Source organism: Hylobates moloch, unplaced genomic scaffold (assembly GCF_009828535.3).
Source record: "Hylobates moloch isolate HMO894 unplaced genomic scaffold, HMol_V3 SCAFFOLD_47, whole genome shotgun sequence".
Taxonomy (NCBI): Eukaryota; Metazoa; Chordata; class Mammalia; order Primates; family Hylobatidae; genus Hylobates; species Hylobates moloch.
Genome location: NW_026652322.1, coordinates 129,581 through 147,382, shown reverse-complemented (window position 1 = coordinate 147,382; position 17,802 = coordinate 129,581). Strand labels below are relative to the sequence as shown.

At 40.1% G+C, this 17,802-nt stretch overlaps 1 protein-coding gene across 7 annotated transcripts in view; it reads left to right on the top strand.

Moving 5' to 3' along the window:
* LOC116463661 (synaptic vesicle glycoprotein 2B) overlaps positions 1 to 17,802 on the top strand; it is a 195,402-nt gene that overhangs the window by 166,680 nt on the left and 10,920 nt on the right. For all 7 annotated transcript variants that reach the window (XM_032146866.2, XM_032146862.2, XM_058434799.1 and 4 more), the window contains 4 exons: positions 36 to 124; positions 931 to 1,095; positions 13,984 to 14,117; positions 16,286 to 16,486. In XM_032146866.2, coding sequence (XP_032002757.1) covers positions 36 to 124; positions 931 to 1,095; positions 13,984 to 14,117; positions 16,286 to 16,486 — 589 coding nt within the window. The remainder of the gene's footprint in view (positions 1 to 35; positions 125 to 930; positions 1,096 to 13,983; positions 14,118 to 16,285; positions 16,487 to 17,802) is intronic.

Genomic DNA, 17,802 nt, shown 5'->3' with positions numbered 1-17,802 from the left:
TTTCTTTAACAATCCTTCTCTGGTATGGGTTGTAGGTCTGGGATAATGCCCTGTACTGTGTGATGGGGCCCTACAGAATGAATACACTGATTCTGGCTGTGGTTTGGTTTGCCATGGCATTAAGGTAAGTTCTGTCTTACTTAAATTTCATAATTCCCTGTGCCTCAGTTGCCTCCTTTACACATTGAGGATTACAGTGAGTTCTGACTTAGAATTTGTATCAGGTAGGATGCTTTGGTTGCAAGTAACAGAGAACCAATGCTAGTGGCTTCTACAAAGAAGAAACTTTTGTTTGTTTTTTTTTGTTTTTCTGAGACAGAGTCTCGCTCTGTGCCCAGGCTGGAGTGCAGTGGCATGATCTTGGCTCACAGCAGCCTCTGCCTCCTGGGTTCAAGCTATTCTCCTGCCTCAGCCTCCCCAGTTGCCGGGACTACAGGTGTATGCCACCACACCTGGATAATTTTTGTATTTTTAATGGAGATGGGGTTTTGTCATGTTGGCCAGGATGGTCTAGAACTCCTGACTTCATGTAATCTGCCTTCCTCGGCTTCCCAAAGTGCTGGGATTAGAGGCGTGAGCCATCACATCCAGCCAGTGGGGACGTCTTTAGTGTTTCCCTATTCACTAAGATTCTGGCTGAAACATGTATATTTTATGTGTTAAGGAGGTGTCCCTCAACCCCTAATCTACTGGTGTTTGTATCAGGAAAAAATTTCTCTTAAATCAATGCCTTTTCAGCATTTATGGAGGTGGTCATATTTTCCCCCTTGTATTTATTAATATGAGGATTTATATTGTCAGATTTTCTAATAATGATCCAAATTAATGTATTTTCAATGAGTTTGATGTACATCAAGTCAAGAATGTAGACCCTGATCATGAAAGAATTAATCCTGTTGTTGTTCCAACCTTCTGCCTTCTCCACTCCAGTTACTATGGACTGACAGTTTGGTTTCCTGATATGATACGCTATTTTCAAGATGAAGAATACAAGTCTAAAATGAAGGTATTTTTTGGTGAGCATGTGTATGGCGCCACAATCAACTTCACGATGGAAAATCAGATCCACCAACATGGGAAACTAGTGAATGATAAGTAAGTGAGTGAGCACGGGCTTCCCTCACATCAGGGTGACCGTCGTGGGGACTGTTCTCGGGAGGGAGCCGGAGGGAAGATAAGAATCAAATATGGCCAGGAATGAGCGCCAATGCTGGTGTCATCATCACAACTTGTCATGGCTGCCAGAGACTCCATATCTCCCCTAGTGGCTGTGTCTGTATTGTGCTGGCTCCCGACACCCTAATCTCCTGGCGAGAGCTATTTCATGCAAGGATGGAGACGTTTGACTGAGGACGGTCAGTTGGGCCATTTTTCCAAGTGATGTCCCATTAAGAGTGGCTGTCCAGATAAAGGGCCTAGGGCTCTTACTGCTAAGATTCCTGAACTAGTCCAAAGCCTGGGTGTTGAGCTTTTACTTTGACCCTAGAAGCTTTTCCATGCCAGGACTAATAAAGCCCTGTTGTTATTCTTTCACCTAATATTACTTTGGAGGGTTGGTCAGTATGGTCCACAGTCAGCTAGGAGTGTTTTTGAGAGGAAAAAAAATCAGTGGAGGATTAGAAAAGTCCTGTTCACATCTTTGTGGGGCTGCTTCCTCAATCTATTTTACTCCTCCTTCTGGTCCTGGGACAAATGAGATGGGCCATCCACCCTGCTGTGCTTTAGGAAAATGAGATGGGCCATCCACCCTGCTGTGCTTTAAGAATGCCTCTTTGAAACTGTCCCCTGAAACCCTCAAGATGGATGGGGGGGGGGGGGACCTTAGTCACGCTTACCCAAGGCCACATTATTCACTAAACTGAGCATTTACCCCTCTGCTGTGTCCCTTCTTGAACTGTACTTAGCAAGCTCATCAGGTTGTGAATGGTAAGTAAATGGGTGGCCATGGGCTATACAGCGGCACCTGAAATACCATGGCCCAGATAGTTCAATGTCAGGCACATTAACTGCCCCAGATTTACCACTTCAATACAAAATTAACACCACAAATTCTCACCTCCGGTGAATGTTCTATCTCCCCCGTCTGCACCCACATTTGCATCTGGTGTCTCAGTAAAGTCCCTATGTGTAGTGACTCCTGGCCACTTTAGGAAAGGAATGGCTGGGTGAAGCCCAGGAAGGATTCCTCTTTCAGTTTATTCTATATTCTTACAGGCTAGACTTTAGCAAAGCCTCCCTGTTATTTAAGGTGAGAAAGTGTGCAATAAAAAGGAGAATATTATTTCTACCAATATCAGACCTTTGGGAAGGAAGGTTTAGGACCAAGTATCATTGACATGGGTTCAGATTTTCAGAATTTTTAAAATGCTGAAGCCCAGTCGCAGACATCTCCATACTCATATACCCATGCATCCATACCTCCCCTGCAGACAATTCAGAGTCATTATCCTCTGCCCAGAGTGACCACCCCAGGGATGGTGGCTCCAATGCTCGTGGTGGTGGAAGGCAGTTCCCCCAAGATGTTTCATTGTCTGAACTCTTTAGTATGTCAGGAGGTCTTGTGTTGACGTTGCCAAGGAAGAAAGGTCACCCTTGCTTTATTAGGATACTTTGGAAATATTGAAAACTAAGGGACATTATGACTAGATGTCACCTATGGGGTGACACTGTTCCCTGCAGAGATGAATTCCCTAAAGGAGACCTTATTTCTGAAGTTCCCAGTGTTTAGTGATACATTATTTTGATACAAGTAACACTAACAGTAGCAGTGACAATGATAATAATGCCAGTGATAGTCACGATAGCAGCCAACGTTAATGAGCATTGTTGTGTGCCAGGTGCTACCTTAAGTGCCTTATGTAGATTATCTCACAACTCCAGGGAACAAGAAATATGCTTGCTCCTTTGCAAATGGGGAAACAGAAGCTTAGGGAGGTTAAGTATCTTGCTCAAGATCACACAGCTAATATACATAGAAATATCTATCTCCCAACCCATGCATTTGGACTCCACATCTTGTACTCTTGACAACTACAAATATTTTCTCACTGGGAAAGTCTTCATTCCTACAGAGGCGCTGTTTTACATGATACTTTCTGCATTAAAGTCAATACAACACAGAGTCCTTGTGATTTGTAACAAGCAGGTTTTGCAGTTCTGACACTTAGCTAGGCAGAAAGTGGAGACTTTTGATCCACTCTGTCATTTTAACTTTGCCCAGCTTCTCCAGACTTTCAGCAAACTGCTGGGTGGGAGTGAGGAGGAAATGGGGGCTGAAGAAAGCAGTGTTGAATCCTGTGGATGATGGGCGGACGGTGAATCCTGTGGATGATGGGCGGACGGTGAGTCCTGTGGATGATGGGCGGATGGTGAGTCCTGTGGATGATGGGTGGATGGTGAGTCCTGTGGACGATGTTGTGGATGGTGAATCCTGTGGATGATGGGTAATGATTCTTGTGGATTCAGGACCCCCTGAGGGACATTATGGATGACTAGATGCCGCCCTCCCCCGCCAACGGGGTGACACCATTCCCTGCAGAGATGAATGCTTTTAAGGAGACCTCATTTCTGAAGCTCCCAATGTTTAGCAGACACATCATTGTGATATGAATAATAATATTGATAGTAGTGACAATGAAAATGATAATGGTAACTATAGCAGCCAAGGTCTGGGAATGTATAGGTGTGCCAAGGATTATCTGGGAGTGGATTGTCTTCACACATTTTCTACCATGTTTCTATGCTTCAAATGTACATAGATGCTTTTGTATGATTGTGAAAACAGAAATTTCTTCAAAAGCTGTAATGAGTTAGTTCATTGTAACTTTCGTCACACGGTATATGTTTTTTAACCAACAGACACTAAACCGATACCCACTATTATTTGAAGCCCATAATTTCCCCACTCCCTCTCCAGCAACTTGTTTGAATAAAAAGGGTATTTTTCTCCTTGACTGATTAGGAACCTTTGAAAGTGATCTAAGGAATGAAAGGAGCCTGGCTTCTTTTCTTGAGTTATGCTGCCATCTGCTGGTCGTAAGCTGGAAAACACCTCATCTTTGAAAACCCCAACCCTCTTCTGAGCGCCTCCATGGATACGCGCGTGCTCTTTAGCTTCCGTGGGGGCATTTCTCCTATCCTTACCAGTATTCCTCCTTTGACTTTATTCATGCTTGGCTGATTTAAGGTTTCGATGGAAATTATTTTATTGAGTATCACACATGGTGGAAAATTATTTTGTGTAAACAGGGCTTTAGACTTCACCCATGGACGTTGTTGACAAAGGCAATTCTATTGAAACCTCAGTTTTATCCTGCAGTAAAACCAATCCCTTTGCCCCCAAGAAGAAACAAAAGTGCCAAGGTTAGTTTTGGTCTGCTCCCAAAGCATCATCTGCAGCCTTCTAGTGCCTTTTTGGGGATCTGGGGGCTCTGAGTACCCATGAAGCTTTTGCTTCAAAACCTGTGAGTTTTTGGAAAGTGCAAGAAAGGCAAAAGAATAAGTTCATGTTTTAAACCCTGAGCCAAAATGTCAGGCCAGGCTTCCTTTATTATTAGCTAAAAACAGGACGGAATTTCTACCCAGAATATGTATTAACTAACTAATTAATTAACTAACTTACCTTCTCTTCCTGGGAAGACATTTCTGCTTGGTAGGGCTTTCTTCCGTGAGGGTTAGGAGCTGGAGGGCATTATCTTATTTAAACCTTTCTGCACATTAGGGAGAGGTGCCTGATTTCTGTCTGTGATAGGTCGTGACCCAGGAAGTAATGTCTTACTCCTGGCGCTTCCTCAAAGCTGATGCTGTGTTCTTACTCAGGTAGGAACGTGCAACCGCTCACTCAGATGATTTGCCAATGAAGGATGGGAGAAAAGCTCTCTTGAGTTCTTAGTAAAGGTCAGAGGTGAATAGCTCAGAATGAACATGAAGTTCACAAGATTTAGCTCTAAAATGAGGCCAGTAGGATAGCAGGGGGCAGGAAGAGCAGAGAGAGGAAGAAAGCACACACACACAATAGAACAGAGGTTGCTGTCACGCATCACACTGAAATGTTACACGCCAAGGCTCCTTTGGGGAGGGGGAATAAATGAGCATATTCGTCTTTTTTTTTTTTTTTTTTATGGAGTCTCACTCTGTCTCCCAGTCTGAAGTGCATTGGCATGATCTCGGCTCACTACAATCTCCGCCTCCCAGGTTCAAGTGATTCTCCTGTGTCAGCCTCCTGAGTAGCTGGGATTACAGGCGCATGCCACCATGCCCAGCTAATATTTGTACTTTTAGTAGAGATGGGGTTTTGCCATGTTTGCCAGGCTGGTCTCGAACTCCTGACCTCAAGTGATCTGCTCCCCTTGGCCTCCCAAAGTGTTGGGATTACAGTCATGAGCCACCACGCCTGGGTCTAAATAAGAATATTCTTCAACCGCAGTGGGACTAAATTTCAGTAGAGTAAAGCTCCTCGAAGATGCCAGTGGTGGGCCAGGTCAATGCAGCTTCTGGTTTCTTGAATCCCAGAAAGTTGCCAAGGCTGGGTTCTAGCTTTGATTGTTTAATAACAAGCTGAGCCATCCTAGGCAAATCTGTGACCTGTCTAAGCCTAGGATTCCACATCAGAATGTGATAATATGGATGTAGAATGTATATATCATGTTTCAGAGTTAATAAAATTTCTCAGCCAAGTTTTGTAGCTTACTCCAGGCCCTGCATAGTTCTTGTGGAGCATCTTCTTGGATAGTTTGTACTTTGATCGCTGAAAATTGGATTCCTTTTCCCCGGTCAAACGTGCACGTGTTGTAGCAAATAAATAAGACTCCTATTGAGTTTTGGATGTTTACTTTGTCTCTGAGCTCTCTGATAGTTCTGTTTTTCTCTTGTTATATAATCCTATCATCTGCAAATAACTAGTTCTTTGACTCCTTTCTTCTCTTTTTTCCATTATAAAACATTTCAAATATGCAGAGAATAGAGAATAATATAAGCAGCCCTATTCAGAGCACCTAGCTTTATAAAATCATAAACTATGTTTACTTCAGATGTCAAAATTGATTAAGCATTACTCAGTGTATTACTCTTTTTGATGATATTCTTCTCCCTCCCCGGAGGTCATGATCACCATTGTCATAAGTTTGGTGCTTTACATTCATGCATGTTTTTACACTTTTTGCATATACATGTGTATCATAAACATTGTCCAGCAGTCTTTTGAATGTTTCAAAATTTAGATAAAACCATACTATATTACATGTGTAGATATATAATTATTATAAATTATGCAACTTCTTTTTTTTGTAGAATTATGATTTTGAGAATACTCTGTGTTGGGGGAGATAGCTACATAACTCAATTTCATTTAATTCAAATTTTTATATGCATATTTCATAACGTATTCATCTGTTCTCCTTTTGAAGGACATTTAAGCAGTTAATAAACTTTTCTTGCTATTACAAATAAAGCTGCAAAAAGTGTTGTCAGGAAAGAATTTTTCTAGGCTATGTACCCGGAAGAGGAATTGCTGGGTGAAAGGCTAGAAACATTGCACTCCAAAGGGATTGCATTAATTCGCACTCTCACCAGTAGTATATGGTGTATATTTAGCTTATACTGTTCTTGTTCAGCTTTGGTATCATTGTTATGTCCTCTCTTTCTTTTCCTGAAAGGAAATTATATAAGACAGGGATTGTTAATTTTTTGAAGGTTTGGTAAAACCAGCCTCTATAACCAAGTGAGCCCGCCCTCTATGGAGACAATACATTTAGATGACCAATTCATTTTGTAGTGGTATTTGTATATACAGGTGTGGTAGTTCTTCTTTTGAAAAATTATATTTTAAAAGTTTTACAATTTATCGGCATAAAAGTATTCATCGTATTTTCTTAGGATATTTAAAATCTGTTGGATCTGTAAGTCCTCCTTTTTTGTACTAATACAATTTCCATTAATATTCAGTCTTCATCTCACCAGCTATTTAGAAGTGCATTTTAAGTGTCAAAATACCATTAAATATTGATCACTTATATATACTTGTGCTATGACCAGATGATGCAGTCCGTATGATATTTATTCTTAGAAATCAAAATGTGTTAGGACTTTGTTTTTGTTGTTGTTAGGTGTATAAATATTTATAAGCATTATTATATGTTACTGGTGAATTGAAACCTTTGTCATTATGTAATGTACCCTTAATCCCTGATAGTAGTCTTTGTTCTAAGTTTACTATCTGATATTATCTAAATCTCCAGCATCTTTCTGATCAGTGTTTGTATAACTTTTTCCATTTTTTTTGCTTTCAATCTATGTATATTTTTATAAATAAGTGAATTTCTTGTAATTAATATATAGTTAGGTCTTCCTTTCTCCACCTAAACTGACTCTCTTTATTTTTAAATCCGTATGTATAGAACATTTATACTTATTGTAATTATTTATATGGTTGAATTACAGCCTATCATCTTGCTGGCTATTTTCTATTTGTTTTGCATGTTTTTTGTTTTTTCTTTTCTCCCACCCTCTTTTAGATTATTTTCATAATGCCATTTTACCTTCACTGTTGGTTTATTACTTATTCCTCTTTGTAAAAAATTTAGCGGTGCCTTAGAGCTTACAATGTACATCTTTAATTAATTATAATGTGCCTTCAAGTATTATTCTATTACTTCACTTTTAGTGTAAGAGCCTTACAACAGAACACTCATTTCTTCTCTCCTGTTTTATGATTGTTGTCATACATACTTCTTTTACATATGCTATAAATACATGATATATTGCTACTATTTTTGCTTTACTCAGTGAACTATCTTTTAGAATGATTAAAAATAAGAGAAAAATAGGCTGGACACAGTGGCTCACACCTGTAATCCTAGCACTTTGGGAGGCCAAGGTGGGCAGAATGCCTGAGCTCAGGAGTTCGAGACCAGCCTGGGCAACATGGTAAAACCTTGTCTCTACTAAAAATAAAAAAAAATTAGTCAGGTGTGGTGTTGCACGCCTGTGGTCCCAGCTACTTGGGAGGCTGAGGCACGAGAATTACTTGAACCTGGAAGGTGAAGGTTGCAGTGAGCTGAGATACCACCACTGCACTCCAGCCTGGGTGACAGAGTGAGACTCTGTCTCCAAAAAAAAAGAGGAGAATGTATTTAACCATTTCTAGAGATCTTCATTTCTTTGTGAACATCCAAGTTTCAAATGTAGATAGGTATTATATTTCTTATGCCTGAGGAACTTCCCTTTATTATTTCTGGTAGTGAAATTATGATGGCAATACATTTTCTCAGTATTTGTTTGTCTGAAAGATCTGTTTCTTCTTCAATTTTGAAAATATTTTTGCTGGGTATAAAATCTGGGTCGACAGTTTTTTTTTTCCAGTTAGAAGTTTAAAGCTTTCACCCTATTGTCTTTTGGCCTGCATACTTTCTGATGAGGAGTCTGCTGTATTCTTATCTTTATTTATTAATTTTTTTGTATGTAACATGATTTTTTTTTCTTTTGCTCCCTTCAAGATTTTCCCTTTATATTTGATGTTCAGCTATTTGAATATCCTGTGTTTAGGTGTACCACCACCTCCTCATCTTCCTTCTCCTCCTTCTTCTTGGGATTTACTCTGTTGAGGTTCTGTAAGTTTTATGAACTTATGGTTTGATTGGTTTCATTACTTTAGGAAAATCCTTTGCCTTTGTCTTTCCAAATACTTCTTCTTTCTTTTATCTTTCTTGAATTCTAATTGCACCTATGTTAGATTGTTTGATATTTTCCCATAGCTGTTAGATGTTTTTCTCTGTTTCTTCTCTTATTTTTCTCTTTATGTTTCAATTTTGGTAATATTTTTTGAGTTATCTATAATTCCAGTAATCCTTTTTTTTTGCCATGATGAGCCTAATAATGAGTCCATCAAAGACATTCTTAATATCTGTTATATTACTTAAAACAATTCTAGCATTTCTGTCTGAATCTTATAGCTTGCATCTTTTTGCTGGAATTTCTCAACTGCTCATGCATGTTAATCCATTTTTTCCTTTAAGGCTTTAATATGTTAATAACAATTATATTAAATTCCCTGCCTGATAGTTCCAGTATTTATATTATATCTTCTTCTTATTATTATTATTATTTGAGACAGAGTTTTGCTCTCGTTGCCCAGGCTGGAGCGCAATGGCATGATCTTGGCTCACCGCAACCTCTGCCTCCTAGGTTCAAGTGATTCTTCTGCCTCAGCCTCCTGAATAAGTGGGATTACAGGCATGCACCACCACGCCTGGCTAATTTTTTGTATTTTTAGTAGAGACAGGGTTTCTCCATGTTGGTCAAGCTAGTCTCAAACTCCCAACCTCAGGTGATCTGCCTGCCTTGGCCTCCCAACTGAGTATTATTTTTTAAGTGATTATGTCTTGATATGATGTTGTTTTACTCTTGCTTCTTTGTATGTCTTGTAATGTTGGGTTGCAAGTCAGATGTTTTGTATGACAGTAGGGACTAAAAAATGTGTACACCTCTTTTGCTAGGCTTTAACAATATGTGGGGAGGTTAAGAAAATCTAGGCAGTAGCTGAGCTTGGTTTGGATTTTGTTTTAGCTATGGTTACCTTAGAAACTTTTTGAAACTTCTTTTTTTATTGAGGAATAATTTATGCACAGTAAATTTACCCCTTTTAGTGTACGGCCCTGTGAGTTTTGACAAATGCGTGCAGTCATGTAACCACCACCACAAGCAAGATACAGGACAATTCCATTACCTCCTGGATTTCCCCATGCCATTTTGTGGTCAGCCCTTTCTCCATCCCCAGTCCTTGGCAGCTAATGATCTTCTTTATGTTACTTACATGGAATTATACAATAGGAAGCCTTTTGAATTTTCTTCTTTTACTTAGCATAATGCATTTGGGATTTATCCATGTTATTGCATTTTTAGTAGTTTATTTTTATTGTGGAGTAGTATTCCATGATTTGAATGTATTACTGTATTTTGTTTATCCATTTACCTGTTGAAGGGATCTTTGAATTGTTTCCAGATTTTGGCATGGCTAAATTAGTGTTTGACTTAGGATGTTTCTAACTATATTTATATATGAATTTGTTCTACTATTTTTCTCTTGCTAATTTAATGTTTTTATCTTTATTATTTCCCTTTTTGTTCTATGTTCTATGCTTCAGTTATTGTTCCTAAAGGCAGTAAATGCGCCAGGATCTTTGTAAAGGAGACAGAATGAGGTATCGTGATTTCACCACTCAGGTATCTTTGAGTGTAAGAAAAGAAAGAGAGGGGAAGTTGGATTTTACTTCCAGACTCGCTGAGGCACAAGAATGTATGTCCTTACACTATTTGATTGACTTTGGCACCAGGATTTCCCATCATGAACATTTTCTGATTCTTCACGCAATAATATTTCAATATTTGAGGAAGTAAGATGGCCACCTCCTAAGTCCACTCTTTTATTTCTTTCTTGGGGGCTACACACAGTAAAAGTACTCCTTGTTTATGGAACCATGCTAGAGCTGCAAAAAGAGCCATCTTCTCAACACCCCTATTTTATAGATTTTTTAAAATGCAGACTTCGAGAGGAGAAGAAAATTGTTTGAGGGCTCCTGGTGGTTAAGTTCTGAATGTTAGACTCTTCATTTTTTGGAGGGTGGCATCACAGTTTGGGTGAAGGCCTGACCCCTACACCTGGAGAATGTAAGAAGTTACACAGAGTATTCAGGCAAGAATTTGTTTCCTCTTTTCTTTAAGCAAATCAGGCCCAAGTACATATTTTCTAAAGTGATCCTCTTATTTGTCTTTTGATTTACCTCAGATTAGGACCTGATCTCAGATAATATGTGAGAGGCTGGGGTTCCTGTTCTTAAGAACTCTATTTCATTTCATGGTGGCTAGAGAGCTTATTAAAATATTTATGTGTAGGAACTTTGGGAAGCCATAGCCTTTATTTATTTTCTCCTTAAATGACGATGTAATTTATATGAAAGAGAATTCTCTGCTTTCAAAAAAGGTAATTGAAGAGTATATATGACATGTATCTGTGTCTGAACATGCTTTTCCCTCTGTCTGGAATACATGTCCTTATCTTTGCTTAGAGAGCTTTCACTGTTCCTTCAGGGTAAGTCACCTCATACTTTACCCAACTGGATCACAAGTGTCCCCTCAGAAGTGGTTTTATAGCATACCGCTATCTTGATAATCATCACACTAAATTTTAATGGCTGGTTTTCTTGTTTATCTCTTTAATTAGACTGAATTTCTTTAGGGTGATGCCCTCAAGCCTAACACATGTTGAATGTGACTTTGGTGTAGCTTAATCACTTGCTGGACTAACCATTGGGCCTGAAGGCAACTGAAACAAAGTGTATGTAATGACAATTTTGTCATGGACCTTGGATTGCCAATGGCTTCTGTTGCCTTAAAGGAAGAGCTTACAAAGTACTGTTGCTAACATTTCTTTCATCTTTTGAATTCTCCTGAATCAAGAATCTTGGGTAGGCCAGTTCGGTATATAGGCTGGAGATCGGAGGAGATGATTTATGTAAAGAGTCATAAAATATGTGTTGGCCCTTTCTCCTTTTATCTCTTCCCTTATAACTCTGGCTTTTTGTAACTCACTTGGAGAGACATTTTAAGGGCTGCCTGCGTCAGACCCATTTATGATTTATGGCTCTGCCTTCTCAGCCACCCTGGGAAGAATATTAAAATATCACCCAAGGCTACATCAGCAGCCTATTACTATATTAAAGAGAAGGATATATTAAGAAATGCAAAGGCCTGCAACAGTCTCCAGGAATAGCTCTCATAAGTAAACATGTCTAGTTTATATATTTTGACATCAGAGGCATCTTCTTGTAACAAAAGACTCACCAATTAGTTTTCCCATGGAAACCTGAAGAATTTAGTGATAGCTTTTGGAGGCCCCTGTAAGTCTGTAGCAAATTTGACCCTGAGAAAAATTTCTCAAAATAGTTTGGTTTTCTAGACCAATGATTCTCAAATTTCTTTAAGTATAATGATCTGGTCTCTGCCATTGGCGATTCTGGTTCAAGAGGTGTAGGCTGGAATTTAGGAAATGACATCTTTAATAATAACCTCAAGTTTATTCTGATGCAGTTGGCCTGGGGTCCTGCTTTTGGTGAACACTTGCCCAGGACTTCTTGTGTGGGGTCTTTTAGCAGAAGCTAATGATTGGCAGCTCTAGGTTAGGGTTCTGAGCAGGACACGATAGAGCATGAAGGATAAGGGTCACTGGTCATTGTAGGTGGTCATGGAGTGAATTATTTGGTGGCCCTTTTGAAAAGGAACAATGGCCATCAGCACCCTGTGCTATCTCTGTCATGGCGATTTCCACTGTATTGTAGTTGCCTATTTGCTTGCACTTTTTTCCAGTTAGACTGGAGAGCAGGGACCATGTCTTTCCTCTCTATACTCATAGCACCTAGTACCATGCTCAGTGTTTGCAGAAGGCTAAATATGTAAGTGAATGAATAGATGAATGAAAGAATGCATTGTAATTATTTGCAAATGAAGACATTTAAAGGCTTCCAGCCTAAAAGTTTGACCAAGCTTTTTTTTTTTTTTTTTTTGAGATGGAGTCTTGCTCTGTCGCCCAGGCTGGAGTGCAGTGGCGCAGTCTCGGCTCACTGCAAGCTCCGCCTCCCGGGTTCATGCCATTCTCCTGCCTCAGCTTCTCCGAGTAGCTGGGACTACAGGTGCCCGCCACCACTCCCGGCTAATTTTTTTGTATTTTTAGTAGAGACGGGGTTTCACCGTGGTCTCAATCTCCTGACCTCGTGATCCGCCCGCCTCGGCCTCTCAAAGTGCTGGGATTACAAGTGTTGAGCCACCGTGCCCGGCCCCAAGCTTGTTAAATATAGCCAACAGAGGAAGATGGTAATGTATGTGAGATATATTTTTAAATGTTGCATTGTTCTTTCCTATTAAATATGCAGGAGTTGGAGAGGTGCAGTGACTCCCACATGTGGCTGCACCTCATAATCGTCTAGGTGCCTTACTCTCTTTTTAACTGAGTTAAAAAAAAAGTGAACAAATAATACCTACCCTTGACATAAAGTGAAAATTAAGTGTATTATTCCTCACTTCCATTGTACCTCCCTGGAAACAACCATTTCTATCAGTTTCTTGTGTAGCTTTCCAGATATATTTGGAAGCATATGTATCCATACCCTTTCTTACCTGAATGAGCCTGTGTTATAAAATCTATGTTGCATCTTGATTTTTTCACTTAACAATATATCTAAAAGATTATTCCATTTTAACACATATAGATCTACCTCATTTACTATGATGGCTACATGGTATTCCATTATATGGCATCTGTTACATATGCATGTATGTAGTAATCCGTTGTTGTTATGAGCAGTGTTGCAATGAAGATCAGTGAATGTATCTCTTTGCATACGTGGGCAAGTATGTGTAGGATAAATTCCTAGAGGTGGTATTCCTAGGTCAAAGAGAACGTGCATTTCAAATTTTGCAAAATTGCTCCCCAAAGAGGCTGCATGGATTATATTCTACCAATAGTATGAATGAAAGGCCTATTTCCCCACATCTTTGTTGGGACAATTTTTTAAAAAATGAAGATTCTCGGATCTTCACAATTCTATGGCTTCCAAAACTTCTAGGATCAGTCCAGGGACCTGCATGTTTTAAAAATGTCTCAGAAAGCGAGATGTGATTAATATTTAAATTTCACACTATTTCACATTTTTGTGATTCTGACTCAGAAGGTCTGTGGGGCTGCCTTTAAAAACCAACAGGTTGGTGCATAGCACTCCGTATGCACCTCTGCTAGACACTGGCTTCCAGGTCCTGAAGCCCTTCCCTACTAATAAACAAACAGCTGAGACGTGGGGAAGTAGTCTGGGTTGAAAATAATGCTCTGGCACCTTTTGCTTGCAGATCTCCTTTTTCTGCCTTGCTGTGTTTTTCATTTTGGTCTTAAGTCTCTTTTTTTCTCAGATGAATCACTCAAGGGTCAACCTCTTCCCATAGGTTCACAAGAATGTACTTTAAACATGTACTCTTTGAGGACACATTCTTTGACGAGTGCTATTTTGAAGATGTAACGTCAACAGATACCTACTTCAAAAATTGTACCATTGAATCAACCATCTTTTACAACACAGGTAGGTAAGAACATTGACAGACTGAATAGACTGTAACAAGGGACAACTAGTATTGTCCAAGAATAAAAATGGTCAGGCATAAACTTCGGGAGTAGGAAAGTATTCACAGATACAAATGCGAAGCCTTGGTGGGGAAATGGATTTTAGCCCCAGGCACGGCACAAATTAGGTGCACAGCCTTTGCTAAGGCATTTAATGTATCTGTATCTCAGTTTTATCACAAATGAAATGGAAACAAAAGTTCTAGCCAAATGTCCTCATCTCAGTGAGACTGATGCTATACACGAAGGATCTTTGGTATGAACAAAGGATGACACGAATAACAACTAGCATTCCAGGAGGGCTGCATTTTATGCACGGAATGCATTCTTGAAGACCTTGCACAATTTGAAACTTGCAAAATGCAAGACTCATGTTCTCACAATAATAAATGGAAAGGGAAAATTACATCTGTTCACATTTTTTGCATAAAGTGAAATACAAAGACTATTTTAAAATCATACTATTTCAGATTTCTGTGATTTAAAAAGTCCCAAAATTCTACCACTTCACCACTTCTTGTTACTTTTACTACCCTCATCATAAATTAATAACATACCAAGTAAAGTTGGGGTATAAGGAAACCAACTGAGCTTCTTTAGGGGGCTATACCTAAATTGTCTCAATGGAGAAATGTACTATTTTTTTTTTTTTGATCCGTCTCTTATAGCTAACGAAACTGAGTTAAGGAAATCAAGACTGAAGCAACTTGCTCAAGGCCATGGTTAGCAAGTGGAGGGAGTTTGGATTCATTCCTCAATTTTTGGCTCTGAAGCCTGCAAACTTTCCACGGAACTACTTGCATTATGTCCAGATCTATGCTTTATTCTTGGCATCAGCAGCAAGGGATAGTTTATATAAGAACATCTTTTTCCTCTGTGATGTCAGCCTCAAGAGCTTCAATATCTGGTCTCTATATAATCTGGAGTCTCTTAATAATTCATTCTGGCACTAACCTTCCTGAATTTCCTTTTAGACTGATCTTGAAACAATAATGAGTTCCAGAAATTTAATAAGTGTCATTAAAAACTGGCATATCGTTTTATGATTTCAAGTTTGAATGATGCCTCCTCATTTGAATACTCTTACCATGGAGATTCTTGCAAACACGTGTAGTCAGGAAATGTCAGAGCTGGGAGAAGCAGTGGAGATGATCAGGTGTACTCTTCCAATTTTGTAGATTTGGTAGGTAGAGCCTCAGGGAGGTTAAAGAGGGTCAACAGCAGGGCCAGCTCCCCAAACGCAGGTTTCTCGGGAGCCTGTTTGGTACTTTTTCTGTCAGAACAGCTGATCTTAGAAGGTGTCAGAAGACTTGCAAACTGGTTCCAATGCAAATGGCTTTTATTTTGTAAGAATGTTTGGGTTTTGGCACAGACTACAGCATGGGCTCTGGAGTGATCGGCTCCATCTGGAACCAACTCTCTTGTGTTCTGCTCCCCTATGCCAGGTGGCCTCCAAGGAGAGGCCTAGCTGCCGTGGCCCTCGGTGTCTCAGTGTCGCCTGATGGGTACGAACAGGACTGTTATCCCGCTGGAGAGATGATTTTTTTGTTTTTTAAAGACAAGATCTCCTTCTTTTGCCCAGGCTGGAGTGCATGCAGTGGTGTGACCATGGCTCAGTGTAGTCTTGACCTCCTGGGCTCAAGTGATCCCTCCTGCCTCAGGTGCCAGAGTAGCTGGGACTACAGTCACACATCACTCCACCTAGCTAATTTAAAAAAAAAAAAATTATTATTTTTTTTTGGTAGAGATAAGGTCTCACTATGTTGCCCAGGCTAGTCCTGAACTCCTCAGCTCAAGTCACCCTCCTACCTTGGCCTCCTAAAATGCTGGGATTACAGATGTGAGCCACTACACCTGGCTGAGAGGATGCATTTTTAAGTCTCTCAATGTTAGTTTAATTTCCCCTTGCTTTTAGGAACTTGAACAGATCATTACATTTTTGGAAGTTTCTCTATTCATCCATACCTTGATGACATGGCCACATATTACCTTGACTTTGAGGCTGTCTGACTGGCAAAGGCTGGCACGGCCTGCCTACAGGAGGGGGCAGACTTCATCCCTGCCTCTGCCTTTCTCTCTCCAGCTCCCTTCCACTTACATGAACCGAAGGTTTCCTTCTCTCCCCAGACCTCTACGAGCATAAGTTCATCAACTGTCGGTTTATCAACTCCACCTTCCTGGAGCAGAAGGAGGGCTGCCACATGGACTTGGAGCAAGACAATGACTTCCTGATTTACCTCGTCAGCTTCCTGGGCAGCCTGTCTGTCTTACCTGGGAACATCATTTCTGCCCTGCTCATGGATAGAATTGGAAGGCTCAAGATGATTGGTGAGTTGTCAGCAGGGTCACTCCTGGGTTCCAATGCGCTGGGGTAGTGACTTTCAAGTGTATTAAAACAGGGAAATTTTCCCTTTTGTTAAATAATTCTTGCACAATAAACCCAACAAGTAAGATTGCACCCGGGGCTATAGAGCCAAGGATGCATGCCTATAGAAAACTCCAGGGCTCCTGGGAAATAGTCAAGAATCTTTGGTCTAGGTGAGGGATTTTTGTTCATTTCCTGACAGAGAAATTCTGTGACAGTCATTTAATCTATTAGCACTTCAATAAGGGTAGTAATAATATCCACCCTGCCTCTTCATCAGATTATTGTCAGAAAAATATATAAAATGCTGCTGGGTGATGGTTTGATGTTTGAAGATAAATTGTATTACTTTTATTATTTAATAGCAATACCACTTTAGGCTTTGGAGTTGGACAGCGCCATGTTGAAATCCTATCACTGAAAGGCTGTTTGACCTTGAATGTGTTCCTTTACTTCTCTGGGTCTCAGTTTCCTTATTTATAAGAGAACAATTTCCACATCTAGCTCGTAGGGTTTTGTGAGAATTGAACATAAGGTACCTGTAACACTTGGCACATTGTAGGTTCTCAAAAATGGTAGCTATATTCATGTATGCCTTGCCTCATTCCATCGGGACTTGCAGCAATTTATTACAGAAACACATGCCATGAATGGTAAACAAGAAGCAAAATGTACACATTGAGGACCAGGGAAAATGTACATTAGAATATGAGTCAAGGCCAGGGGAGGGGAAGTGGACAATACATTATTAATAAACATGCCATTAGGGACCTGCCTTAGGGATGTCGTTGATTAGGAAAGTTAATACGAAGCTTCCTAGCAGCAACGTGCAAAAGGAAACACAATAAATCATAAAGTCATTTTGTTGGAGAAGAGAAAATTGATCAGGTCTTCATGGGAAGGAATTCTTTTCCTAGCATTTGGCTCATACTGAATATCACTATTATAAATAGTAGCATGCATATTCAGCGTGGTGAGCGTGAGAAGTGCCTGTGACTTCAGCTTTTTAATCTTGTGGTGAGGGTGGAGTCATCTCTTAGACATGGCAGACTTCATGCTCTCCTCTGTTAGAGGCAGTGCCTGGTTAGTCCTGAGGCCCTAGTGGGGAAGGGACAATGGCTTACTCGTTTCCGTAACCCCTGTGTCCAGCGCTGTGCCTGCAGTAGAGTTGACACTCAGCAATGCTGCTGAACTGACCAGAACGGATGAAGATGGTCTCTTTCCTAGGTTAGCTCCAAACACCAAGCTTTCAGCAGAAGACACTACAGGTTGGCATCTT